Consider the following 19,228-nt stretch of genomic DNA (forward strand, 5'->3'; position numbering starts at 1 on the left):
TGTTGTCACCAGGAACTGTTTTTTGTAGGACACTTAAAAGCACACAGACCCTGTATTTGTGTTTCCCACTGCTAATTCTAGAACAGCAGATTACTGACTAATTTATTCAGAGAGGATGGGATTCTCCCTTAAAAGGGCCCATACGCTACTTAAGACCTGACCATGAGGCTCGTGTAGGTCCTGCACAAGTCCTTTGCCCTGGGGTAAACTTTACCCATAGAGCTCAGTGATGGGTGAGTGAGTGACACACATAGAAACAAGTGGAAGAAAAACAGAAATGGCCAAACTGCATATCTTTAGTTTGGCTGTTGAAGGAGTTTAGGTACAGGGAGCCAGTGGTGAGCTGGAGCCAGTTCACTAGAACCAGTTGTTAAATTTAGAAGCCCTTTTAGAACCGGTTGTTCCGTGAGGGACAACCGGTTCTAAAAGGGCTTCTAAATTTAACTGGCCAAAAGTGGTGCCTTAGGCACTCCTAAGGCACCACTTTTGATGTGATCAGTGGGGGGGGGAGCAGCCGCTCCCCCACCCCTAGGAGCCAGAGGGACCTGCCGGATGCTTCCTGGGAGCTGCCCCACGTAAGCATCTCCGGGACTCCCCACCTCGCCCCCTGGCAGGTGCCTCTGGCTCTTAAGGGTGGGGTGGGCACCCACTACAGTGACCCACGAGACCCTCCTGCCCGGTTCTGGGGGCAGTCAGGGGATGGGGGTGGATGGGGTAGGAGTCCCGGGGGTGGGCAACGACCCCCTCGTGGGGTGAGGAGGGAACCCGTTAAGATTTTGGCAGCTCATCACTGCAGGGAGCACTCTGTGTTTTCAAATACAAAAGGACCAAATCAAGAGCAGAGCTTTTCCTTTTAACTTTCACACTTCTGAGAGAATTGCCCAAATAGCCATTGTCTCTGATTACATTTTTAATGTGAAATTATTTGACAGTGCCTCTTTGTAGGGCAAACTAAAGAAATAAATACAGGACGTTCTCTTTCACATGAAGATTAAGTGGTGGGGGTTTTTTGTGATTTTTTTTTTTTTTAAACTTTAAAATTAAATCAGTCCCATATTCAAATTCCTGTCAGGACTAGTTCAGGGTCCTGTTTCCTCAATGACAGCTGGTGACATTCACAGGTGGACTGAGACTGTCTGGGCAAATCCAAGTCCCGTTTAGAGCTTTCCTTCCCAAACATACTGCACCTGCTCAGATTCTTTCCCAGCCACCTGATGCTTTCTTTTGCCCTGACACTTACAAATCTACTCATCCTCTCATATCCCCTCTTTCCAGTGACTTACTGATTCTGCCCCAGATCTCCCTTGGATTTACTCTTGGTTTCTTACTGACTTGCTGCCACGTTAAGTCCCTTCAAACCACTGGGCCCAAATACTAAGGCCTTGACTACACTACGGAGTTTTGTTGATGCAAGTTTAAGCCAACAATAAAAAAAAGTATAATTACATCATTTGCGTGTGTTCACACAACACTCCTTCTGTTGGCAGAGCACATCCACACTTGGTGCTCTAGTGTTGACAGTGAGAGCAGTATACTGTGGGTAGCTATCCCACTGTGCTACTCGCCGCCATCTGCAGCTAAGAGTTGTGGGAAGGCAGGATGGATCACAGCGCATTGTGGGGGTACACTCAATGTCCCATGATGCAGTTCTTTCCATCCCAGCATTTCATGGGCTTCTGACTGCATTTGACAGCATTTTTCAACAGCCCCCTGTTTACTCTGTGCTCACCATCTGTGTCTGAAAGGTTGGATCCTGCACTGCTTTCTACTGTTGTGGTCGCTGTTATGAACACATTGCAGCTGGTCATGCGTCCCATATCATGAGCTCCCAATCTGAACAGGAATCCGAAGTGCCTGACCTGCTGTGTGCCTTGAAAAGAAATAACACCACATTACTTTGGGCTTTCACAGAGCAGCTGAACATGGTGGACCATCACTTTTAGGCTCGGGGAAACAAGCACTGAGTGGTGGGATCGCATCATTATGCAGGTCTAGGATGGCGAGCAGTGGTCGCAGAACTTCCAGATGTGGAAACTCTGTGCAGAGCTTGCCCCAGCTCAGCAGCACCAGGATATCAAAATGAGAGCTGCCCTGCCAGTGGAGAAGTGCATGGCGTTCACTGTGTGGAAGCTGGCAACTCCAGATTGCTACTGGTCAGTTGCAAATCAGTTTGGAGTCAGGAAGTTGACCGCTGAGGCTGTGTTAATGCAAGTGAGCAGGGCCATTAATTAATTGCATCCTGCTACAAAGGACTGTGACTCTTGGCAATGTGCAAGAAATAGCAGATGGCTTTGCAGCAGTGGGATTCCCTAACTGTGGAGGGGCGACAGATACCATGCATATTCCAATTTTGGCCACGGACTATCTTGCGATGGAGTACATCAATAGAAAGGGGTACTTCTCTATGGTATTGCAGGTGCTCGTTGATCACCATGACCATTTCAAGACATCAGTGCGGGGTTGTCCAGGAAAGTGCATGACTCATGCATCTTAAGGAACACTGGCTTGCACAGAAAGCTCCAAGCAGGGACTTTCTTTCCAGACCAGAAGATTCCAGTGGGGGATGTTGAAATGCTCATCATAGTGATCCTGGGAGACTCAGTGTACCCCTTACTTCCATGGCTTATGAAACCCTACAAGGTAAACCTGGACAGCAGCAAGGAACAATTCAACAATAGGCTGAGCAGGTACAGAATGACCACGGAATTTGCCATTGGCAGATTAAAAGCGTGCTAATGCTGCCTTTATGGCATGTTAGGTCTAATTGAGGAAAACATTCCCATGGTTATAGCAGCCTGATACATGCTCCATAATGTTTGTGAAGCTAAGGGTGAAAAGTTTTCCCAGGATGAAGCACGGAGGCGGATCATCTGTCGGCTGAATTTGAGCAGCCAGATACTAGGGCTATTAGAGGGGCACAATGGGGGGCTATTCGAATCAGGGAGGCTTTGAGGCAACATTTTGATGAAAGACACATTGCTGGTGCTCTACACAGCACTCTTCCATGCTTTAACTTCATGGCTTGCATGAAAATTATGGTGATTCCTGACTAGGATTTGTAGTCCGCAAATGATCAGACTGCAACTAGGTATTACTATCGGCAGCAACCACCTTGTGTAGAAGACAAATGAAGATTGGTGATCTTTCAGAGAGTTTTGTTTTTATTAAATACCAATTAACACACACACAAGGCTTGGTGGGCAGAGCAGTGTAGGCTCTCAGAACTGTGCGTAACTCCAGCTATATTTTGGAAGCTGTCTGAAGGTGTGGAGTGAACAGGATACTGAGATGGTCCGGGAAGTTGCAAGGAATGTGTGGGAGGAGTTTTCGGAGGGCACAGAAAGCAATTCTGTATCAGCTGTGAGGAGGGGAGAGGGAGAGGCAAGCACTCATGTGTTCTGCCTGGAGCGTGATTAAGGACTTCAATATCTGTTTGGTCTTCCATCACTTTTATCATCCACTCCTGGCCCTTTACAATGCACTCTTCACTCTCCTTTCTGTCCTGCCTTTCTATTTTAAATTTTTCCTTCAGGGTCTTTCCACTCCCTATGCTCTTTTCTCCCCTCCCCCCTGACCTATGAGGATTGGAGCACCTCTTGGAATGTGTCCTCCTCTCTCCATCTTGGTTGCGTCCTTATCTGGTGGATGCCCTCCACTGGTGTGCATGGAGTTCCCCTGAAGGCCATATCTGCAGAAGCACAAGAAACAATACACAAAAGCATGATTGCTTTAGTTCACACCAAGCATTGAATCATACAGTTTAAAATATACCTCTTTTAACATACAAATCACTTTCTCACTGTCCCTTGGCAAGCACACATCTCAATGAAAACCCTAAACATGGTGAGTTCGGCCCGGGTGGGAGTTGGTCGGTCAAGGTGGGACAAAGGGTCTAGGTGGTTGGTTTGTTCTTTATTTAAGGGGATAAGTGCAGGCAAGTGGGGACAATATTGTAAATTCTGCTATCATTTTCCACGGGCAAGGGTCACTGAAGCAGATATCTCACTCCTGAGGGTAAGCAAAGATGCAAGAGTGCATTTCCTGCACATGTGCGGCTTCAGCCCCAGTCCTTATGCTGCTTGCCTATACGCTGCTTTGGTCCCTGCACAAGTGATTGCTGGGTGACGCAGGAGTTTCCTACAATGGGGGAAGGAACAAAGCAGCTTTGCCAAAGAAGCTATGGCAGAGGATTGCAGAGTACCTCCAGGAAAGTTACCTAGAGTTCTCTCTGAAGGATTTCTCTGAAATCTTGGTGTGTTTAAAACACTGTTCTGCCACACTGCTTAGCTGCACAAGGGAATGTGACGCACACTCAGACACAGCTAGTCTTGTACATGTCTACCCCTTCACCCACTTCTAGAATATTCAAAGCAAAGGACAGCTCTATCTCATGTAACCGAGAAGCATCAACTCAAAAAGATCCCTTACCAGGGCTCTCCTCTCCTGCATCATGCATGCCACAGATGGACTGCTGGGACTGGCTAGACCCCACCCCTGGAGTGGAATCATAGGACTGGAAGGGACCTTGAGAGGTCCAGTCCCCTGCACTCCTGGCAGGACTAAGTATTATCTAGACCATCCCTGACAGGTGTTTGTCTAACCTGCTCTTAAAAATCTCCAGTGATGGAAATTCCACAACCTCTCTAGACAATTCATTCCAGTGCTTAACTACTCTGACAGTTAGGAAGTTTTTCCTAGTGTCCAAGCTAAACCTCCCTTGCTGCAATTTAAGCCAATTGCTTCTTGTCCTATCCTCAGAGGTTAAGAACAAGAATTTTTCTCCTTCCTCCTTGTAGCAACCTTTTATGTACTTGAAATCTGTGTCCCCCATCTCCTGTTTTCCAGAATAAACAAACCCAATTTTTTCAATCTTCCCTCATAGGTCAAGTTTTCTAGACCTTTAATCATTGTTGTTCTTCTTCTCTGGACTTTCTCCAATTTGTCCACATCCTTCCTGAAATGTGGTGCCCAGAACTGGACACAGTACTCCAGTTGAGGCCTAATCAGCGTGGAGTAGAGCAGAAGAATTACGTCTCGTGTCTTGCTTACAACATTCCTGCTAATACATCCCAGAATCATGTTTGCTTTTTTTCCTACAGTGTTGACTCATATTTGACTTGTGGTCCACTATGACCCCCGCTCCCTTTCCGTTGTGCTCCTTCCGAGGCCGCCATTTCCCATTTTTTGTATGTGTGCAACTGTTTGTTCCTTTCTAAGTGAAGTACTTTGCATTTATCCTTATTGAATTTCATCTTTACTTCAGACCATTTTTCCAGTTCCAGATAACTTTGAATTATAATCCTATTCTCCAAAGCACTTGCAGCGCCTCTGTTTGGTATTGTCCACAAACTTTATAAGTATACTCTGTATGCCATTATCTAAATCACTGATGAAGATACTGAACGGAACCAGACCTAGAACTGATTCCTGCAGGACCCCACTCATTATGCCCTTCCAAAAGTGGAAAAGAGGTCCTGACTGGCCATGCCACTGGACGACCCTGCAGTGTGCTCCACGTTGTCCTTCAACTCAACCTCCTAGTCTGCAACTTCATCCTCGGGGTTGAGTCTGCTTTCTGCCACCACCAGCCCCACCAAAGTATATACGGGGCTCTTGGCCGTAGAGGTGGGGTCACCACCAAGAATGGCATCCAGCTTCTTATAGAAGCAGCAGATTTTCAGCACCAGAGCTATGGCTTACCTCCCTTGCCTTCTAGTAAGCGTGTCTCAACTCCTTTTATCTTTGCATGGCACTGCTGTATGTCCTGTTCATAGCCCTTATCCACATGCCAGGAGAAATCTGACCGTAGGGATCAAAGTTTCAATGGCTGGAGTGGAGCTAGGACTGCACAGCCTCCTCCCCCGCAGGGCCAGTAGATACAACAACTCAGAGGGAGATCTACTCCAGTCGGGAGAACATTTGCCCCATGGTCCGCTGGGAAGATGAGATGTAAACTGTCCACGCCGAGCAAACAGGAAGTGGAATTTCAAAAATTCCCAGGCCTTTAAAGGGCAGTGGAAGGGACAGATGCCTGTGTATCTGGGTGCAGGGCCGTGGAGTTGAAACTGCCGACCAGAGGGCTCATGATGGGCATTGTGGGACCAATGTTCCCTCTAATTTTTGACAGGTCGTGTGCGCAAAAAATTTCTTCTGTACAAATTATTGTGCTTCGTGCACACAAAAATTTGCACAGGTGTTTCACCGTGTGCATGGGGTTTAGGATCTGTTTGCACGCACACAGCTTAGAGGGAACAGTGTGCGGGACATCTCCTGGAGGCTGTTTACAGTGACCTAACCAAGCGCAGTGCCTACACTAACGCTTTGTCCATATTAACTTAGCTGCAAAAAGCTCTACGCCTCTTGTCGAGGTGGTTTTATTTTGCTGGCAAAGCAGGAGAGTTTTGTCAGCAGAAGGAACATTGTCGTGTGTACACTTCTGCTGTTTTTTGTCGACAAAACCGTGTAGTGTAGACAACGCACAAGGATCTCTTGTTTAATGCAACCCTGATTTGATAGCCTTAATGAGTAAAACTGTTCCTTGTGCTGCCTTACATATTTGCCATGGACTCCTACAGTGGAGTCTTAGAGCCCTAGATGGAGTTGCTGGAAGGTAAAAACAAACCCTGGGGATTAGGCTATTGAAGTATATTTGTGTGTGTGTGCTGTTTGGTGATGCTGCCTCTAAACAAACCATGTCTTTATTTTTTTTTGTTTTTGTTTTTCCCCCTTTAAGGTTCAGTAACTGATAAGCCATCGAGCCAGGGTAACTCGGGGAGGAAAGGTGAGTGGAGTTCTGTGTTTCAGTAAAGTGTGTTTGATTAGGTTTCCCCAGCCAGACCTCTTGAGACCCGATAGAACTTCTGTTTGAAAACAAAGCCCTAGAGAGACAGTCTTGCACTTACTCCAAAAGCATGTGGAATAAGGTGGCATCAAGTCCAGTACACTGTCCTCATGGGATAGAACTCCGCTTTTATGAGGCGGACCGGGTTTTTAGAGTCCCCTGGAGGGGCAACAGATTCAGACTAACCTTCATTTGTTTGCTTTTTCTTTTATTATTAACACTTTTTTATTTATTAAGCTCACCCAGAAAAAGATGCAGTCTAGTGGTGAGAGCACAGGACTAGGAGCCACAAGCAATGATGTGATACTTGTGGCAAGTCACCTTAAGGTGAGATTTTCAAAAGTGTCTGCCAGGTAAAACTCCCATTGAATGCAGTGGAAGGAGGCTGAATGCTTGTGAAAATGGCACCCTTAAGCCCTTTGCTCTGCATGAATTCTTTTGTGGAAATCATTAAACGGAAGAATTCTCTGCCACTCCTTCCTCCCCCTATAGCTCCATTCTCCATGCCACATCCTCCCTGAGCTAAAGACTAGAAATGTCACCTCTACTCCTAAATTGTTATACACATTCCTTGGCTTGTAAAACCAGTTTTGAAAAATCTTGAACAGGATAATAGATGCTGATGGGATGGGGTTTGGAGAGCAGTAGGTGTTAATGGGAAATCATTGATTCCCGGCCCCATCCCCGCCATACACCCCCAACCCCCAGTTCAGTGTCATCTTCAGTTTCTCCTCGCTTCAAGAAAATGGCGTGTGGTGGGGATGAAAGCCACTTCCTTGGAAAAAGCTCCTGTTATGATAGCTGAAGCAGCATTCTGATTTTTTTAGTGGGGGGGGGGACCTTTGATGCTTTGATTCCCAGGAAAATACCTGCCTCAGGGAGGTTAAAAAGTCCAAAAAGCTTTTTTTCATGGAAGGCTGTCAAAGGAGTCTCTAAAACCACTTAAAATGTTAGACATTTGCCTTTAGATTGTTGACCTTTATTTGAGGAGGCTTTGGAGAAAGAGGGACTTATTACATTTTTAGTCACATCAATATAAATTTCAAGAATGCATTTCTTCTCTCTCCATGTACATTCACCAGCATATATTGCACATGTAGGACATCTCTTAGCAAGATATTATGTGGCTCACCTTGAGGCAGGGGAAAGAAGTGCATGGAAAATATTTGGCTTTTCTCAGATAAAACAACGCAGAATAATACTGGTCAGCCTGCTTCTTATTTTAGGCAAAGGCATGTTTCTGTAAATGTGTTGAATCTGAAGCCCTGTATAATATGATATATTAATAATGTATGTTCAGATTCCTTGTGGGTCTAGCCTTAAGTACAGGTAAATCAAGTTACTGTTTAGAGCATGGATTATCATAGAATCCTTGGAAACTTGCAACTCTGTCCTAGTCTCCTCTGCTGACTGCAGGGCTAGAGTTTGAGGCAGTTGATACCACTCTAATTTCCACTGGGCAGAAGGAGCAATGGGGAGAAAACTTGTGCTCTTTCTTCCCCTTTCATCCCTTTATAGAACCGCTTGGGGGAAGGAGGGAATGAGTGAGTAGGTAGAGGAGGAGACTGTAAATTGGAGGCTAACCCTGCCTGTTAGAATCATGTATCGCTTCTCTGTTGCCTCTGCGGAGCACCGTTGCAAGGATATGCTGTACCTAGCCACATGACCGCAGAACCATTTGGAGTTGGAGCTGGCAGTTTAGGGAAAAATCCAATTCCCTCTAGCCCAACATGCCACAGACCCAATATAAATACCCCAACCTCTCTAACCATACCTCTGTTCCTGCCTGCTTATGCAGGCATGCAACCAACTTCTCCCTTTTCTCCATGTCATTAAGCAAAGGCTTGTACACAGTTCTATAGCATCACTAGCTAAGTTATAAGACTCATGAGTGAGTTTTGAGGGTGGGGAAGGGAGATGTCTGTGTTCTGGATCAGTTACTTTAGGTCTTATAGAACAAATGTGTTTTCATAGTAGTGCAAGAGAAATCCCTATGTGCCCTTCGTTCAAAATCCCAATCTGAAAGGGCCTGTTCTCTTGTAAAGGGGCCCTGTCCAGAACAGTCAGAAATGCTTCTACAGGTGAAGGCATTTCTTCCAGTTTTAGTGGCCTGTCCTTGGTTAATCAGGAGGTTAGACTGGATGAATATAATGGTCCCTTCTGGTCATAAACTTATGGTGGCTTAAAGGAGGTTGCACAACGAAGGGATCCTGCCAGACCCCAATGTGACAGTCTTCCCTGGATCCTAGGGATCCTGAGAAAAAATAGGGCCTCCTTGGATCAGTCATCCACATTGGGATAGCAGTTGGACCTAGTTAGCAAAACTCCTAGGAGAGCTCAGAGAGCTCCATGGGGGAGATATTGGAGTACTTGGAACTAGAGTTGTGCCAATAACATTTTGTTTTTGTGTTGTTTCCTGACAGTTCTGAAAAATCAAAGAAAAACTCCAGTTCGGGTGGAACTGAAATAGGAATGTTTGATTGATCGAAGGCGGAAAAGCTCATTTTGGGGTCAAATGAAATGCTTAGTTTCAGGCACTTTTATTTAAAAACAAAAGAAATGGGGGACTAGTCATAAACCCGCCAGCTGTGGTGCCCCAGTGTACCTAATAGTCAAGTGGTTAGGGTGCTCACCTGGGATGTGGGAGGCCCTGGTTTGAATCTCTGCTCATGGACTCTGGAACCCTGGTCTCCCGCATCCAAGGTGAGTGCCCTAATCGCCAGGCTACTGGCTAATCTTGGGTGGGTGTCTCTCTGCTGTTGCAGCTATTCCACATCCAGCCCTATGTTTCTATGATTCCAAGATTCTGACATTTCCAAAAGGTATGAGTGTTTGTTTGGATCAAAATAACTTGCTGAAATAGACACCAATTTGTGAAACGTTTCAGTTGACCTGAATCTTTCTGTGTGCATGTGAAATAAGTTTTAGCTGTAAAACTTCGCACCGTTCTACTCGGAACACCTGCTCCTGAGCGGGCCAGAGCACTGAGCTCGGATGCAGCAGAACCTGAGGAGCAGCTGGGGTTTGGCCCTGCTGATTGTTCTGAGTAGAGCTGGGTAAAGTTTTTTCGGCTGAAAAAATTTGTTTGGCAAAAAAAAAATTGATTCAGATCAGCTGAAACGTTTCACCAATTTGTTCCAACCAAAATAACTTGCCAAAATTGACACTAACACATGTATCATTTGGAAATGTCAGAATCCTGGAAATGTAAGGCTGGAAGCAAAGACAAACCCTCTTCTACCTGCAGAGTTCACTCAAGAGCCAGCCAGCCACAGAGATGAGTTCATGAACTAAGCAATGACACTCTTGTTGGCTTGCATGGTATATTTGGGAAAACTTCATAATGAAAAGGAAAAACAAAACCAAATGTCAATGCCTTTGGTAGGCCAAGAGGTACCTTCTACTCAGCCTAGCCAGACTAATGCTTGACAGCTTATTGGTTTTTTGATAAAGGAATCCCTAGGAAAAGCATAGTCTGCAGCTAGGGTTGCTTTAGCTTTTATAGGCATGAACTTCTGACATTTTAAGATCCACCTTTGTTTATCTGCAACACATTGCATGGGTCTAAAATCCCTATAGACCAGTGGATACAATCCAGAGTAAGGCAACTTCTGAACTGTAAACTTCTCAGAGGGGAGCTTGATGAGAACATTGTGTCCTTACCTGAATGACAGAGTTCCTTCAGTGCAGGGTCGAACTCCTAGTCTACTCAGATTCTTATGCCATACCTATCACCGTGCTAATGGAGGACTAGGATTAATTCGGCTTTAGAAATTTTGTGGAAGAACCGACTAATCACGGAGAACTTTCAGATACTTAAGAAGAGAGCATCAGCTCAGTCATGTGACCTTGTATGATAAAGAACCAGTCTCCCCAGATTGCTCAGGGCTAGTCTTGTTGTACAGATTTCTGAGCTTTTATGAAGACCTGCTTGTACTGTAATCTTATCAAGTATTTGTGCGGTGGAAGAGTATGTGACCCTCTTCCTCCTCCCACCCACAGCACTATACAAAGTGCCTAAGCCCCTGTATTATTATTGGGTTGGCCTAGATCAGGGGTTCTCAAACTGGGGGTCATGACCCCTCCAAGGTGGTTACATGGGGGTCATGAGCTGTCAGCTCTGTGGGGCTGACAGCCCTGAGCCCCCATTAATATTACCCTCCCCCACTTTTAATGTATAAGGTGGGAGGGTCACATTCTGAGGCTTGCTGTGTGAAAGGAGTCACCAATACAAAAAGTTTGAAAACCACTGGTCTAGATGTCTGTGGATTTGTGACCCTTCCTCCTTCATTCTCCCGCAGTTGAAGAGGGAGATAGACAGACATTCTGTTTTCTGCCACCCGTGTGATAAGTTATACTGGTACCTTTATTGATTACACAGGTGTGCTAGCAATGGGTCCCCACTAGTCCTCTTCCAAGTACAGGTAAGGGCACTCCCCTAATTCACTTTCTAAATGAAGAAGGGAAGGTCTTTAATGATGAAGGTATTGAGTGGTGTAATAGGAGGCCTCCTATGAATTGGGCTGGTGGTAGGATTTATACTTTCACCTCTACCTGGGCAAGTGGCAGAGGGTTCCCCAGTACCCTCTCTGCAGAAGGTCTCAGGACCATTTTGTCTGGGTGTGAGTGGGATATCTAGTATCCCTGGGTCTCTTCTTTGATCTCTCCCTATCTGTTCCTCACTCCTGCATGTGCCCTGTACTTGTCACATGGAAAACCCCTTAACTCCAAATCACTAGCACTTTGTCATGAGGAACTTGTCTAAACTGATTTACCCCAGCTGCTTCCTCCTCTGCTGAGTTACCTTGATTATCCTAGAAGCTTTATGCTGTCCCTACCATTGTGGGCTCACTACTGTCCCACACTGTGTGAAGTGTTTGTTCTGAAAGGCAATGAAATGCACCCTTAGAGCTGACATGATTGTATTTCTTCCCTGCTTGAAGAATGCAGGATGGCCCTTTCAAGGTGAAGGGAAACTGTGGCACAGGTTCAAAACAAACCATGCAAACGAAACAAAATGAAACTTCCTTCTTCCTCCCATGGAATGTCAAGGTCTCAAGAGCTCAATGCACCAGCTTCTGCAAACCCCAGCAATGAGCAGTGCCTTTCCTGGTCATTAAGGAGGCTTTAGAAAGCAGACCAGTTAGGAGACAGAGGGTGTGGAAAGCAAACACATGCAGGCTGTGTCACTCTTGATCTCCATACAATCTCTCAATCTGCCTGCTTAGAACAGGCAACAAAATGAGTGAATTAAATAAGAGTGGTGAGGGAAGCTAGATGGGTATGGCTTTCAAGTGAAGATGAAAATGTAAGCTGACACTGTTTCTCCTGGATGTTGTTAAATAGGTGTTTAGGTCATTCTTTTACTCATCTGGGTAAAGGAAACTGGAAACTAAGCTTGATTTATAATTGAGGCTCAGCAGAATAATGCAAAGCAAGGGTAAATATGTTCTGGATGAGCTGTCAGAGCCATATCACTATGAATAGTGTTTAACCATTTAAATTCCTGTTTCACTTTTATAAACTACATTACCCTTGAGTATAATATTCAAGAGCTGTTTTGTTTCCTTTTGCAAAAGCTGGAGACAGTATTTGAGATTCCTCCAAGTTGGGAAAGGTCCTATGATGTTAGTGAAATGTAACCCCGGGTAATGCCAGAAGAGGCTTATCCTGTGATGAGATCACTAAGATTTCCAGCTCTAAGTGTAAACAATGAAAAGTGCTCAGCCTTGTACAAGATGCACAAAACTACGTTCTTTGGGCAAACAGCTTCCAATCCAGTAGATCAGAATGGGGAAGACACGGCATGCTGGGGAAGCCAGGAGTCCCTTGGAGGTGTTTTTATTCTTTAAATGTTTTGACCTGGCTCCCTTTGCATTGGCTCCATAGAAGAAGTGAGGCTTAAAGGAGGACTTGGATATAGGGAGGGGGGCAGCTTGGCAAATCTGCATTCTTGACACAGACTGTCACTCCCCCTCTGGAGGGTTGTTCCCCCAAGAGTGCTGCCTCCAGAAGTCTCCTATATTACAAACTGATATCTACTGGTTGTGCAGCTATCTTCAAAGAGGCAGAGGAATAAGGGGAGAACATGCTCCTCAGGCAAACCCAAGGGAGGATAGTTTTAGATTACTTTAAATAAATGGAACTCTCGAAACAGAAGCTTAGCATGCTGGCAGTAACCCCCTGAGTATATTGACTTTAATTCACCTTTCTGTTCAGAACAGGGGTGGGCAAACTACAGCCCAGGGGCTGCATCCGGCCCTTCAGACATTTTTAATTTGGTCCTAGAGCTCCTGCCAGGGAGTGGGGTCCGGGGCTTGCCCTGCTCCGTGCTGCTTCCAGAAGCAGCAGCATGTTCCCACTCCAGCTCCTATGAGTAGGGGCAGCCAGGAGGCTCCACACACTGTCCCTGCCCCAAGCGCCACCCCTGCAGCTCCCATAGGCCGGGAACTGCAGCTAATGGGAGCTGCAAGGGCAGTGCCTGCAGAAGGGGCAGTGCGCAGAGCCACCTGGCTGCACCTCCACGTTGCTTCCGGGAGCCGCTTGAGGTAAGCGCTGCCCAGAGCCTGCACCCCTGACCCCTCCCATGCCCTGACCCCCTTCCCCAGCCCTGATCCCCCTCCTGCCCTACAAACGCCTTGTTCCCGGTCCAGAGCACCCTCCTGCATCCTCAGCCGGAGCCCTCACCCCCGCCCCGCACCCCAACCCCAATTTCATGAGCATTCATGGCCCGCCATAAAATTTCCATACCTTGATGTGGCCTTCAGGCCAAAAAGTTTGCCTACCCCTGGTTTAGAAGGAATCTAGCTGTGAGTGGTTGTGGAGTGTGAGTCCTAGATGTACTAGCTGACATCTACACTACGGTGCTGTAGCACCATCGTATAGACATTTGCTACAGCAATGGAAGGGGTTTTTCCATCACTCTAGTAAATCCATCCCATGAGGAGGAAGAATTCTTCCATCAACATAGCAGCGTCTACACTAGCTGGGACTTAGGTTGGATTAATTTAGTCTCTTAGGGGTGTGAATTCTTCCTTCTCCTGAGCAGCGCAGCTAGGTAGGCTTACGTTTTGTGTGTAGACCTGGCTTAATAACATTTAGATTCAGATAGATAGTCCCACACAATGGAAGGGGGTTAATAAGCTGAAATGTGGTGGTTCTCTTCTGATGTACACATTCACCATTCTCTTCTTGGTTCCATAAGGTGGAAATCCAAATTTGAACTTGTCCCTGAAGTTACAGAAGCCCAGCCTGAGTGTCCACTGCCTCTAAAATTGTTTCCTGGTTATGAAAGCTAACCAAGTATGGGAAGTCCCTGTGTTGCACACTCCTTAACAGCTTGTGGCAGCTGCAGGGGGGAGCAAATCTCTTCTGTCCTGTAGTGACTGGGGAGATGGTAAAAACTACTTTATAGCAGTAGGATGTCTGGTAATTGATCTTACAAAGCATGGACTGTGTTTTACTTGCCTGGACAACCTTGTGGACACTTTCTTGCAGAATGTAAATGGATGCTGACTTGCTGCTACCACCCACTTATCTGGAATGCTTCCTCATTTGGGCCTTCTGAATCATGTAGGGTCCCAGCCCATTGGGCTGGCTGGGGAAGAAAAAAACACAGGGCAGCATCTTTACACCACCTTCCTCCTCCAATATCTCTTCACTGAATTGAGCTGCTCAACCAAGTCTCTTAAAACACTCTCGGGCTAATCAAGGTAACAAGGCAGATTGTGGGGGGGGGCGGGAAATCAGTGCAACACAACTACCTTATGGCTAGTAATTTGGGGAGAAGGGTGACCCATGTGGAAAAAGTACAGGACAAAGGGAGAGAGGAACAGATAGTGACTGAGACAAAGAAGGGGAGAGATGGGGAATGGTTTCTTGGCAACAGAGCTCGGTTCCATTGTGACTTAAGTGGATTTTTGCAAGTGAAATTGTTTATGCACTCTTAGCCTTTTCTGTTCAAGATAAACAAGCCTTGGGTATGATTTGAAACCTTTAAAAAAAGACTAGAAAATACCCTGAGTTTGTCATAGATTTCTTTTCAAGGGGTAAACTGAACCCTGACCCACTGAACAACTCAATGTACTATCACTCAGCAAAGGGGCCATATTAATCTAAATATTCAACCAAGTTTAGCTCTGACAGTAGTACAAAATGTAATTTGTTAGTCTCTTTTGTACATGTGGGTATATGCATTACATACCAAAATACTGTTAAATATAAAAGTCAAGTTCTATAGTTAAGAAATGGCAGAATTCAGGTTGCTTGTGCAAAACACATTTTTTTTTACTAGCCTTGTTCTTGGAAACAGCTGAACTGTTCTGGCTGAAATTTAAATTAAATAAATAAATTCAAGCTCAGGCAGACACCTGGCATGGTAAACTTTGTTTGACAAAGTTATAAGTAACTGAAAACAGGATCTTGTAATGGGAAATGTTGGGCAACCTTAAGAGGTGATGTGACCCTGCAATAAAATTAAAAACTTGTCAATGCTTGCAGTGTTGTAGCTGTGTTGGTCCCAGGATATTAGAGAGACAAGGTGGGTGAGGTAATATCTTTTATTGGAACAACTTCTGTTGGTGAAAGAGACCTAAAGAAGATCTCTGTGTAGCTCAAAAGCTTGCCTCTTTCAGCAACAAAAGTTAGTCCAATCAAAAAGATATTACCTCACCCACCTTTATTTTTCAATGAAATGTGAACGTGGATTTAAAAAAAATTTCTTTGGAAATCAAACTTAATTGAAATTGAATTGTTTATGCAAAACACCTTAGGTGAAAGTTCATCTTTTAGCAAAAATTGGATTGAAAGATTTGACCAGTTCCAATGTATACTTATACGGCTCTCCTCTGAAAAGTGACTCTGTTGGAGTGATCTCTCCTTAAGCTGCAGATCTGCTTGCTGTAGAAATTCAGTCCTATCAGCACACATCAATGACTAAGGAGAAGTTCTCAGGCTCCTTTGAAAGTCCCAGCCTTTTTCTATCTAGTCCTGCAAAGAGCCATCATGCCGAGAGAGAGAGAGAGATGGATCCTTTTTCTTGGGCATTCTCAACAGAATTGTTCATTAAATTCCAATCCATTATACTTGTGGAAAGTCAGTAGTTTACACAGGCATCACTGAGAGCATAACTTAGCTTGCAGAACCTTTAGCACTGGTGGGGGGGTGGGGAAAAGCCAGAGAATGAATGCAGCTTTGACTCTCAGAATTCCAGCTGAGTTTGCAGAGACAGCAGTAACATGTAACCTGGACTATAAGGTGGATAGAAAGCTGGCTAGATTGTCCGGCTCAATAGGTAGTGATCAATGGCTCCATGTCTAGTTGGCAGCCGGTATCAAGTGGAGTGCCCCAAGGGTCGGTCCTGGGGCCGGTTTTGTTCAATATCTTCATTAATGATATGGAGGATGGCCTGGATTGCACCCTCAGCAAGTTTTGCAGATGACACTAAACTGGGAGGAGAGGTAGATACGCAGGAGGGTAGGGATAGGTTACAGAGGGACCTAGACAAATTAGAGGACTGGGGCAAAAGAAATCTGAGGTTCAACAAGGACAAGTGCAGAGTCCTGCACTTAGGACGGAAGAATCCCATGCACTGCTACAGACTAGGGACCGAATGGCTAGACAGCAGTTCTGCAGAAAAGGACCTAGGAGTACAGTGGACGAGAAGCTGGATATGAGTTAACAGTGTGCCCTTGTTGCCAAGAATGCCAATGGCAATTTGGGCTGTATAAATAGGGGCATTGCCAGCAGATTGAGGGATGTGATTGTTCCCCTCTATTAGACATCGGTGAGGCCTCAGCTGGAGTACTGTGTCCAGTTTTGGGCCCCACCCTACAAGAAGGATGTGGGAAAATTGGAAAGAGTCCAGCAGAGGGCAACAAAAATGATTAGGGGACTGGAACACATGACTTATGAGGAGAGGCTGGGGGAACTGGGATTGTTTGTTTAGTCTGCGGAAGAGAAGAATGAGGGGGGATTTGATAGCTGCTTTCAACTACCTGAAAGGGGGTTCCAAAGAGGATCTAGACTGTTCTCAGTGGTAGCAGATGATAGAATGAGGAGTAATGGTCTCAAGTTGCAGTGAGGGAGGTTTAGGTTGGATATTAGGGAAAAACTTTTTCACTAGGAGGGTGGTGAAGCACTGGAATGCATTACCTAGGGAGGTGGTGGAATCTCCTTCCTTTGAAGTTTTTAAGGTCAGGCTTGACAAAGCACTGGCTGGGATGATTTAGTTGGGGATTGGTCCTGCTTTGAGCAGGGTCTAGGACTAGATGACCTCCTGAGGTCCCTTCCAACCCTGGTATTCTATGAACCTTACATTGTTACCGGATCACTTTTCACACCGGAACCACCCTTTAATGGTTAATATTAAACACTTATGGCAAAAAAAAATCAATCCAAAAAACTTACAAGAAAAGTACAATTATCAAAAACAAGCATCAGAAATAGGGCCAGGTTAACCTTTTGTGGGCCCGGCACCAAACATATTTGTAGGGCCCATGGGAGCAATGGAGCATGGTGTGGGGAGGTCAGTCCCTAGAGCAAGGGGCCAGCCAGGGGCAATGGGGCATGGCATGGCAGGGGCGGCCCCGCTCCAGTCAGCCAAGTATGAGGGTACTATTTACACACCAGCAGTTGCCAGACACGCAGTGGCCTGCCCAGTCTTGTGCTGCCAGCATGCCCCTTCACCTTGGGGGTGGGCCCATACCATGCCACACAGACCCCCCGCCCCCAATTCCATGGGTGTTCCAGGAAAAAAATTAGTGTGTGCTGAGCACCCACCGGTGGCCCTGCTGATCAGCTCCTCCCCCAGCACCTCCTGCCAGCTGCTGATAAGCAGTTCAGTGGCAGGCAGGAGGCACTGGGAGGAGAGGGAGAGGAGCAGGGGCAGGAAGAAGTGGGATGGAGGCAGGGGCAGGGTGGGGCATTGGGGTGTGGGGAAAGGTTGGCGTGAAGGTAGGGCCTAGGGCCCCTGGGGAAATCGGAAAGTTGGCACCTCTGCAACACCCCTCTGCCTATGGCCAGAGCCGCCCCCGGGCCTGCTATACCCAGCACACACACCCCTAGATCCCCCTCACAAAAGCACAAACCACCCATGCCCAGCGCCCCACCGCAATAGCCCAGCATCCACACAAAACCCCCCACTCCCTAATGCCCAAACACACACGTTGTCCCTGCCCCCTCACAGCCCAGCAGCCCACCCCGAGACCCACTCCCCACCTTAAAAAATCTTTAATGATGTTGTTCAAGCTCTATCTGCACTCTTAAAGTTGTTGGGTGTGTTTGCTAAGATGCTCAACGTGAAATAATTTAATGTTGACCCTATACTACATCACCGTCAGTATTCGGCTTCTGAGTTAACCTCAACTGAAATTAATGGTGACAGACACAAATTTTTGCTATTGTGTAAGTGACGATTCAGATAACCCACATCAGATGCCATTCAGAAAGTTTCCTTTCAATCAAAACATAAAAGAATTTTTAGAAATTAGAAGATAGTCTGGAGAAACAAACTGCGATCACTAGGTAAGGGTAAGTACAGGAAATTGCCCTGCAGGAGCTTAGTCTGACCCCTCATACTGTTGCTTTGGATACTTGTCTCCTATAGCAGGACCTCATGTACACACTAGACTTTTTAGCTTTTAGTTTTCATTCTATTCTTTAAAACTAGTGTAATGCAGCGAGGAACCAGGTCCCAAGTGTCGGCCACAGGGACCTATAGAAAGCACCAGGAAGTGCTTTTCTGCCTCTCTACTCCATGCCCCATTGGCCCCATGGGGCTGATTATACAGGGGAGAGATATATTTAATGTTGTGACATGGAAGTTTCTATGCATACTGAGCACCTGTGCCAGGAGAGCTGGGGCGCAAATGTTATACTTGTGAATTGACAGCTATGGGGATTAGGGTATCCACTGAATAGATACAGCCAGGGGTCATGGAAACTCCCCTCCACCATGTGGCCATCTGGTCCTTCCCCTCAATAGTTTGTACTGCCAATAAATGGGCAGCTTAGTGCAGACTGCAGTGGTGACTGAGGACGACACTTGTCCTCTAGAACTCCATAGAAGCCATAGACTTTGCCCCAAAGAGCTGACAATCTATAGTGCCTAGCTCAATGTGGCCCTGGTGCTGACTGAGCCTTTAGGGGCTACAACAATGCAAGCAAATATAAATCAGAGGCACTAGATTGTGCCAGGGATTGAATTGGCCCCCAGAACCTGCCCCCTCACCAATATGTAGGGTGGAGTAGCATTTCTTTTAATTGAGCTGGGGATTGAAGAGGGTTACTTCTGCTCTTCTAGCCCCACTTTTTTCTTGGAAACCCTTATGAGCCCTGAATCTTTTGTACATACAGACCTCTTTTGTGATGTGCTAGATTCTTTTGAGG

General features: G+C 46.0%; 1 protein-coding gene and 1 long non-coding RNA gene across 9 annotated transcripts in view; one reads left to right on the plus strand and one right to left on the minus strand.

Moving 5' to 3' along the window:
• The window catches only part of SMOC1 (SPARC related modular calcium binding 1), a 174,639-nt gene that overhangs the window by 80,000 nt on the left and 75,411 nt on the right, over window positions 1-19,228 (plus strand). For all 8 annotated transcript variants that reach the window (XM_043549093.1, XM_043549091.1, XM_043549092.1 and 5 more), the window contains exon 5: window positions 6,734-6,781. In XM_043549093.1, coding sequence (XP_043405028.1) covers window positions 6,734-6,781 — 48 coding nt within the window. The remainder of the gene's footprint in view (window positions 1-6,733; window positions 6,782-19,228) is intronic.
• Window positions 3,297-19,228, minus strand: part of LOC119566428 — a 77,254-nt gene continuing 61,322 nt past the window's right edge. Inside the window, exon 3 of the long non-coding RNA XR_006291673.1 lies at window positions 3,297-3,688. This is a non-coding gene — a long non-coding RNA (uncharacterized LOC119566428). The remainder of the gene's footprint in view (window positions 3,689-19,228) is intronic.

Source organism: Chelonia mydas, chromosome 6 (assembly GCF_015237465.2).
Source record: "Chelonia mydas isolate rCheMyd1 chromosome 6, rCheMyd1.pri.v2, whole genome shotgun sequence".
Taxonomy (NCBI): domain Eukaryota; kingdom Metazoa; phylum Chordata; order Testudines; family Cheloniidae; genus Chelonia; species Chelonia mydas.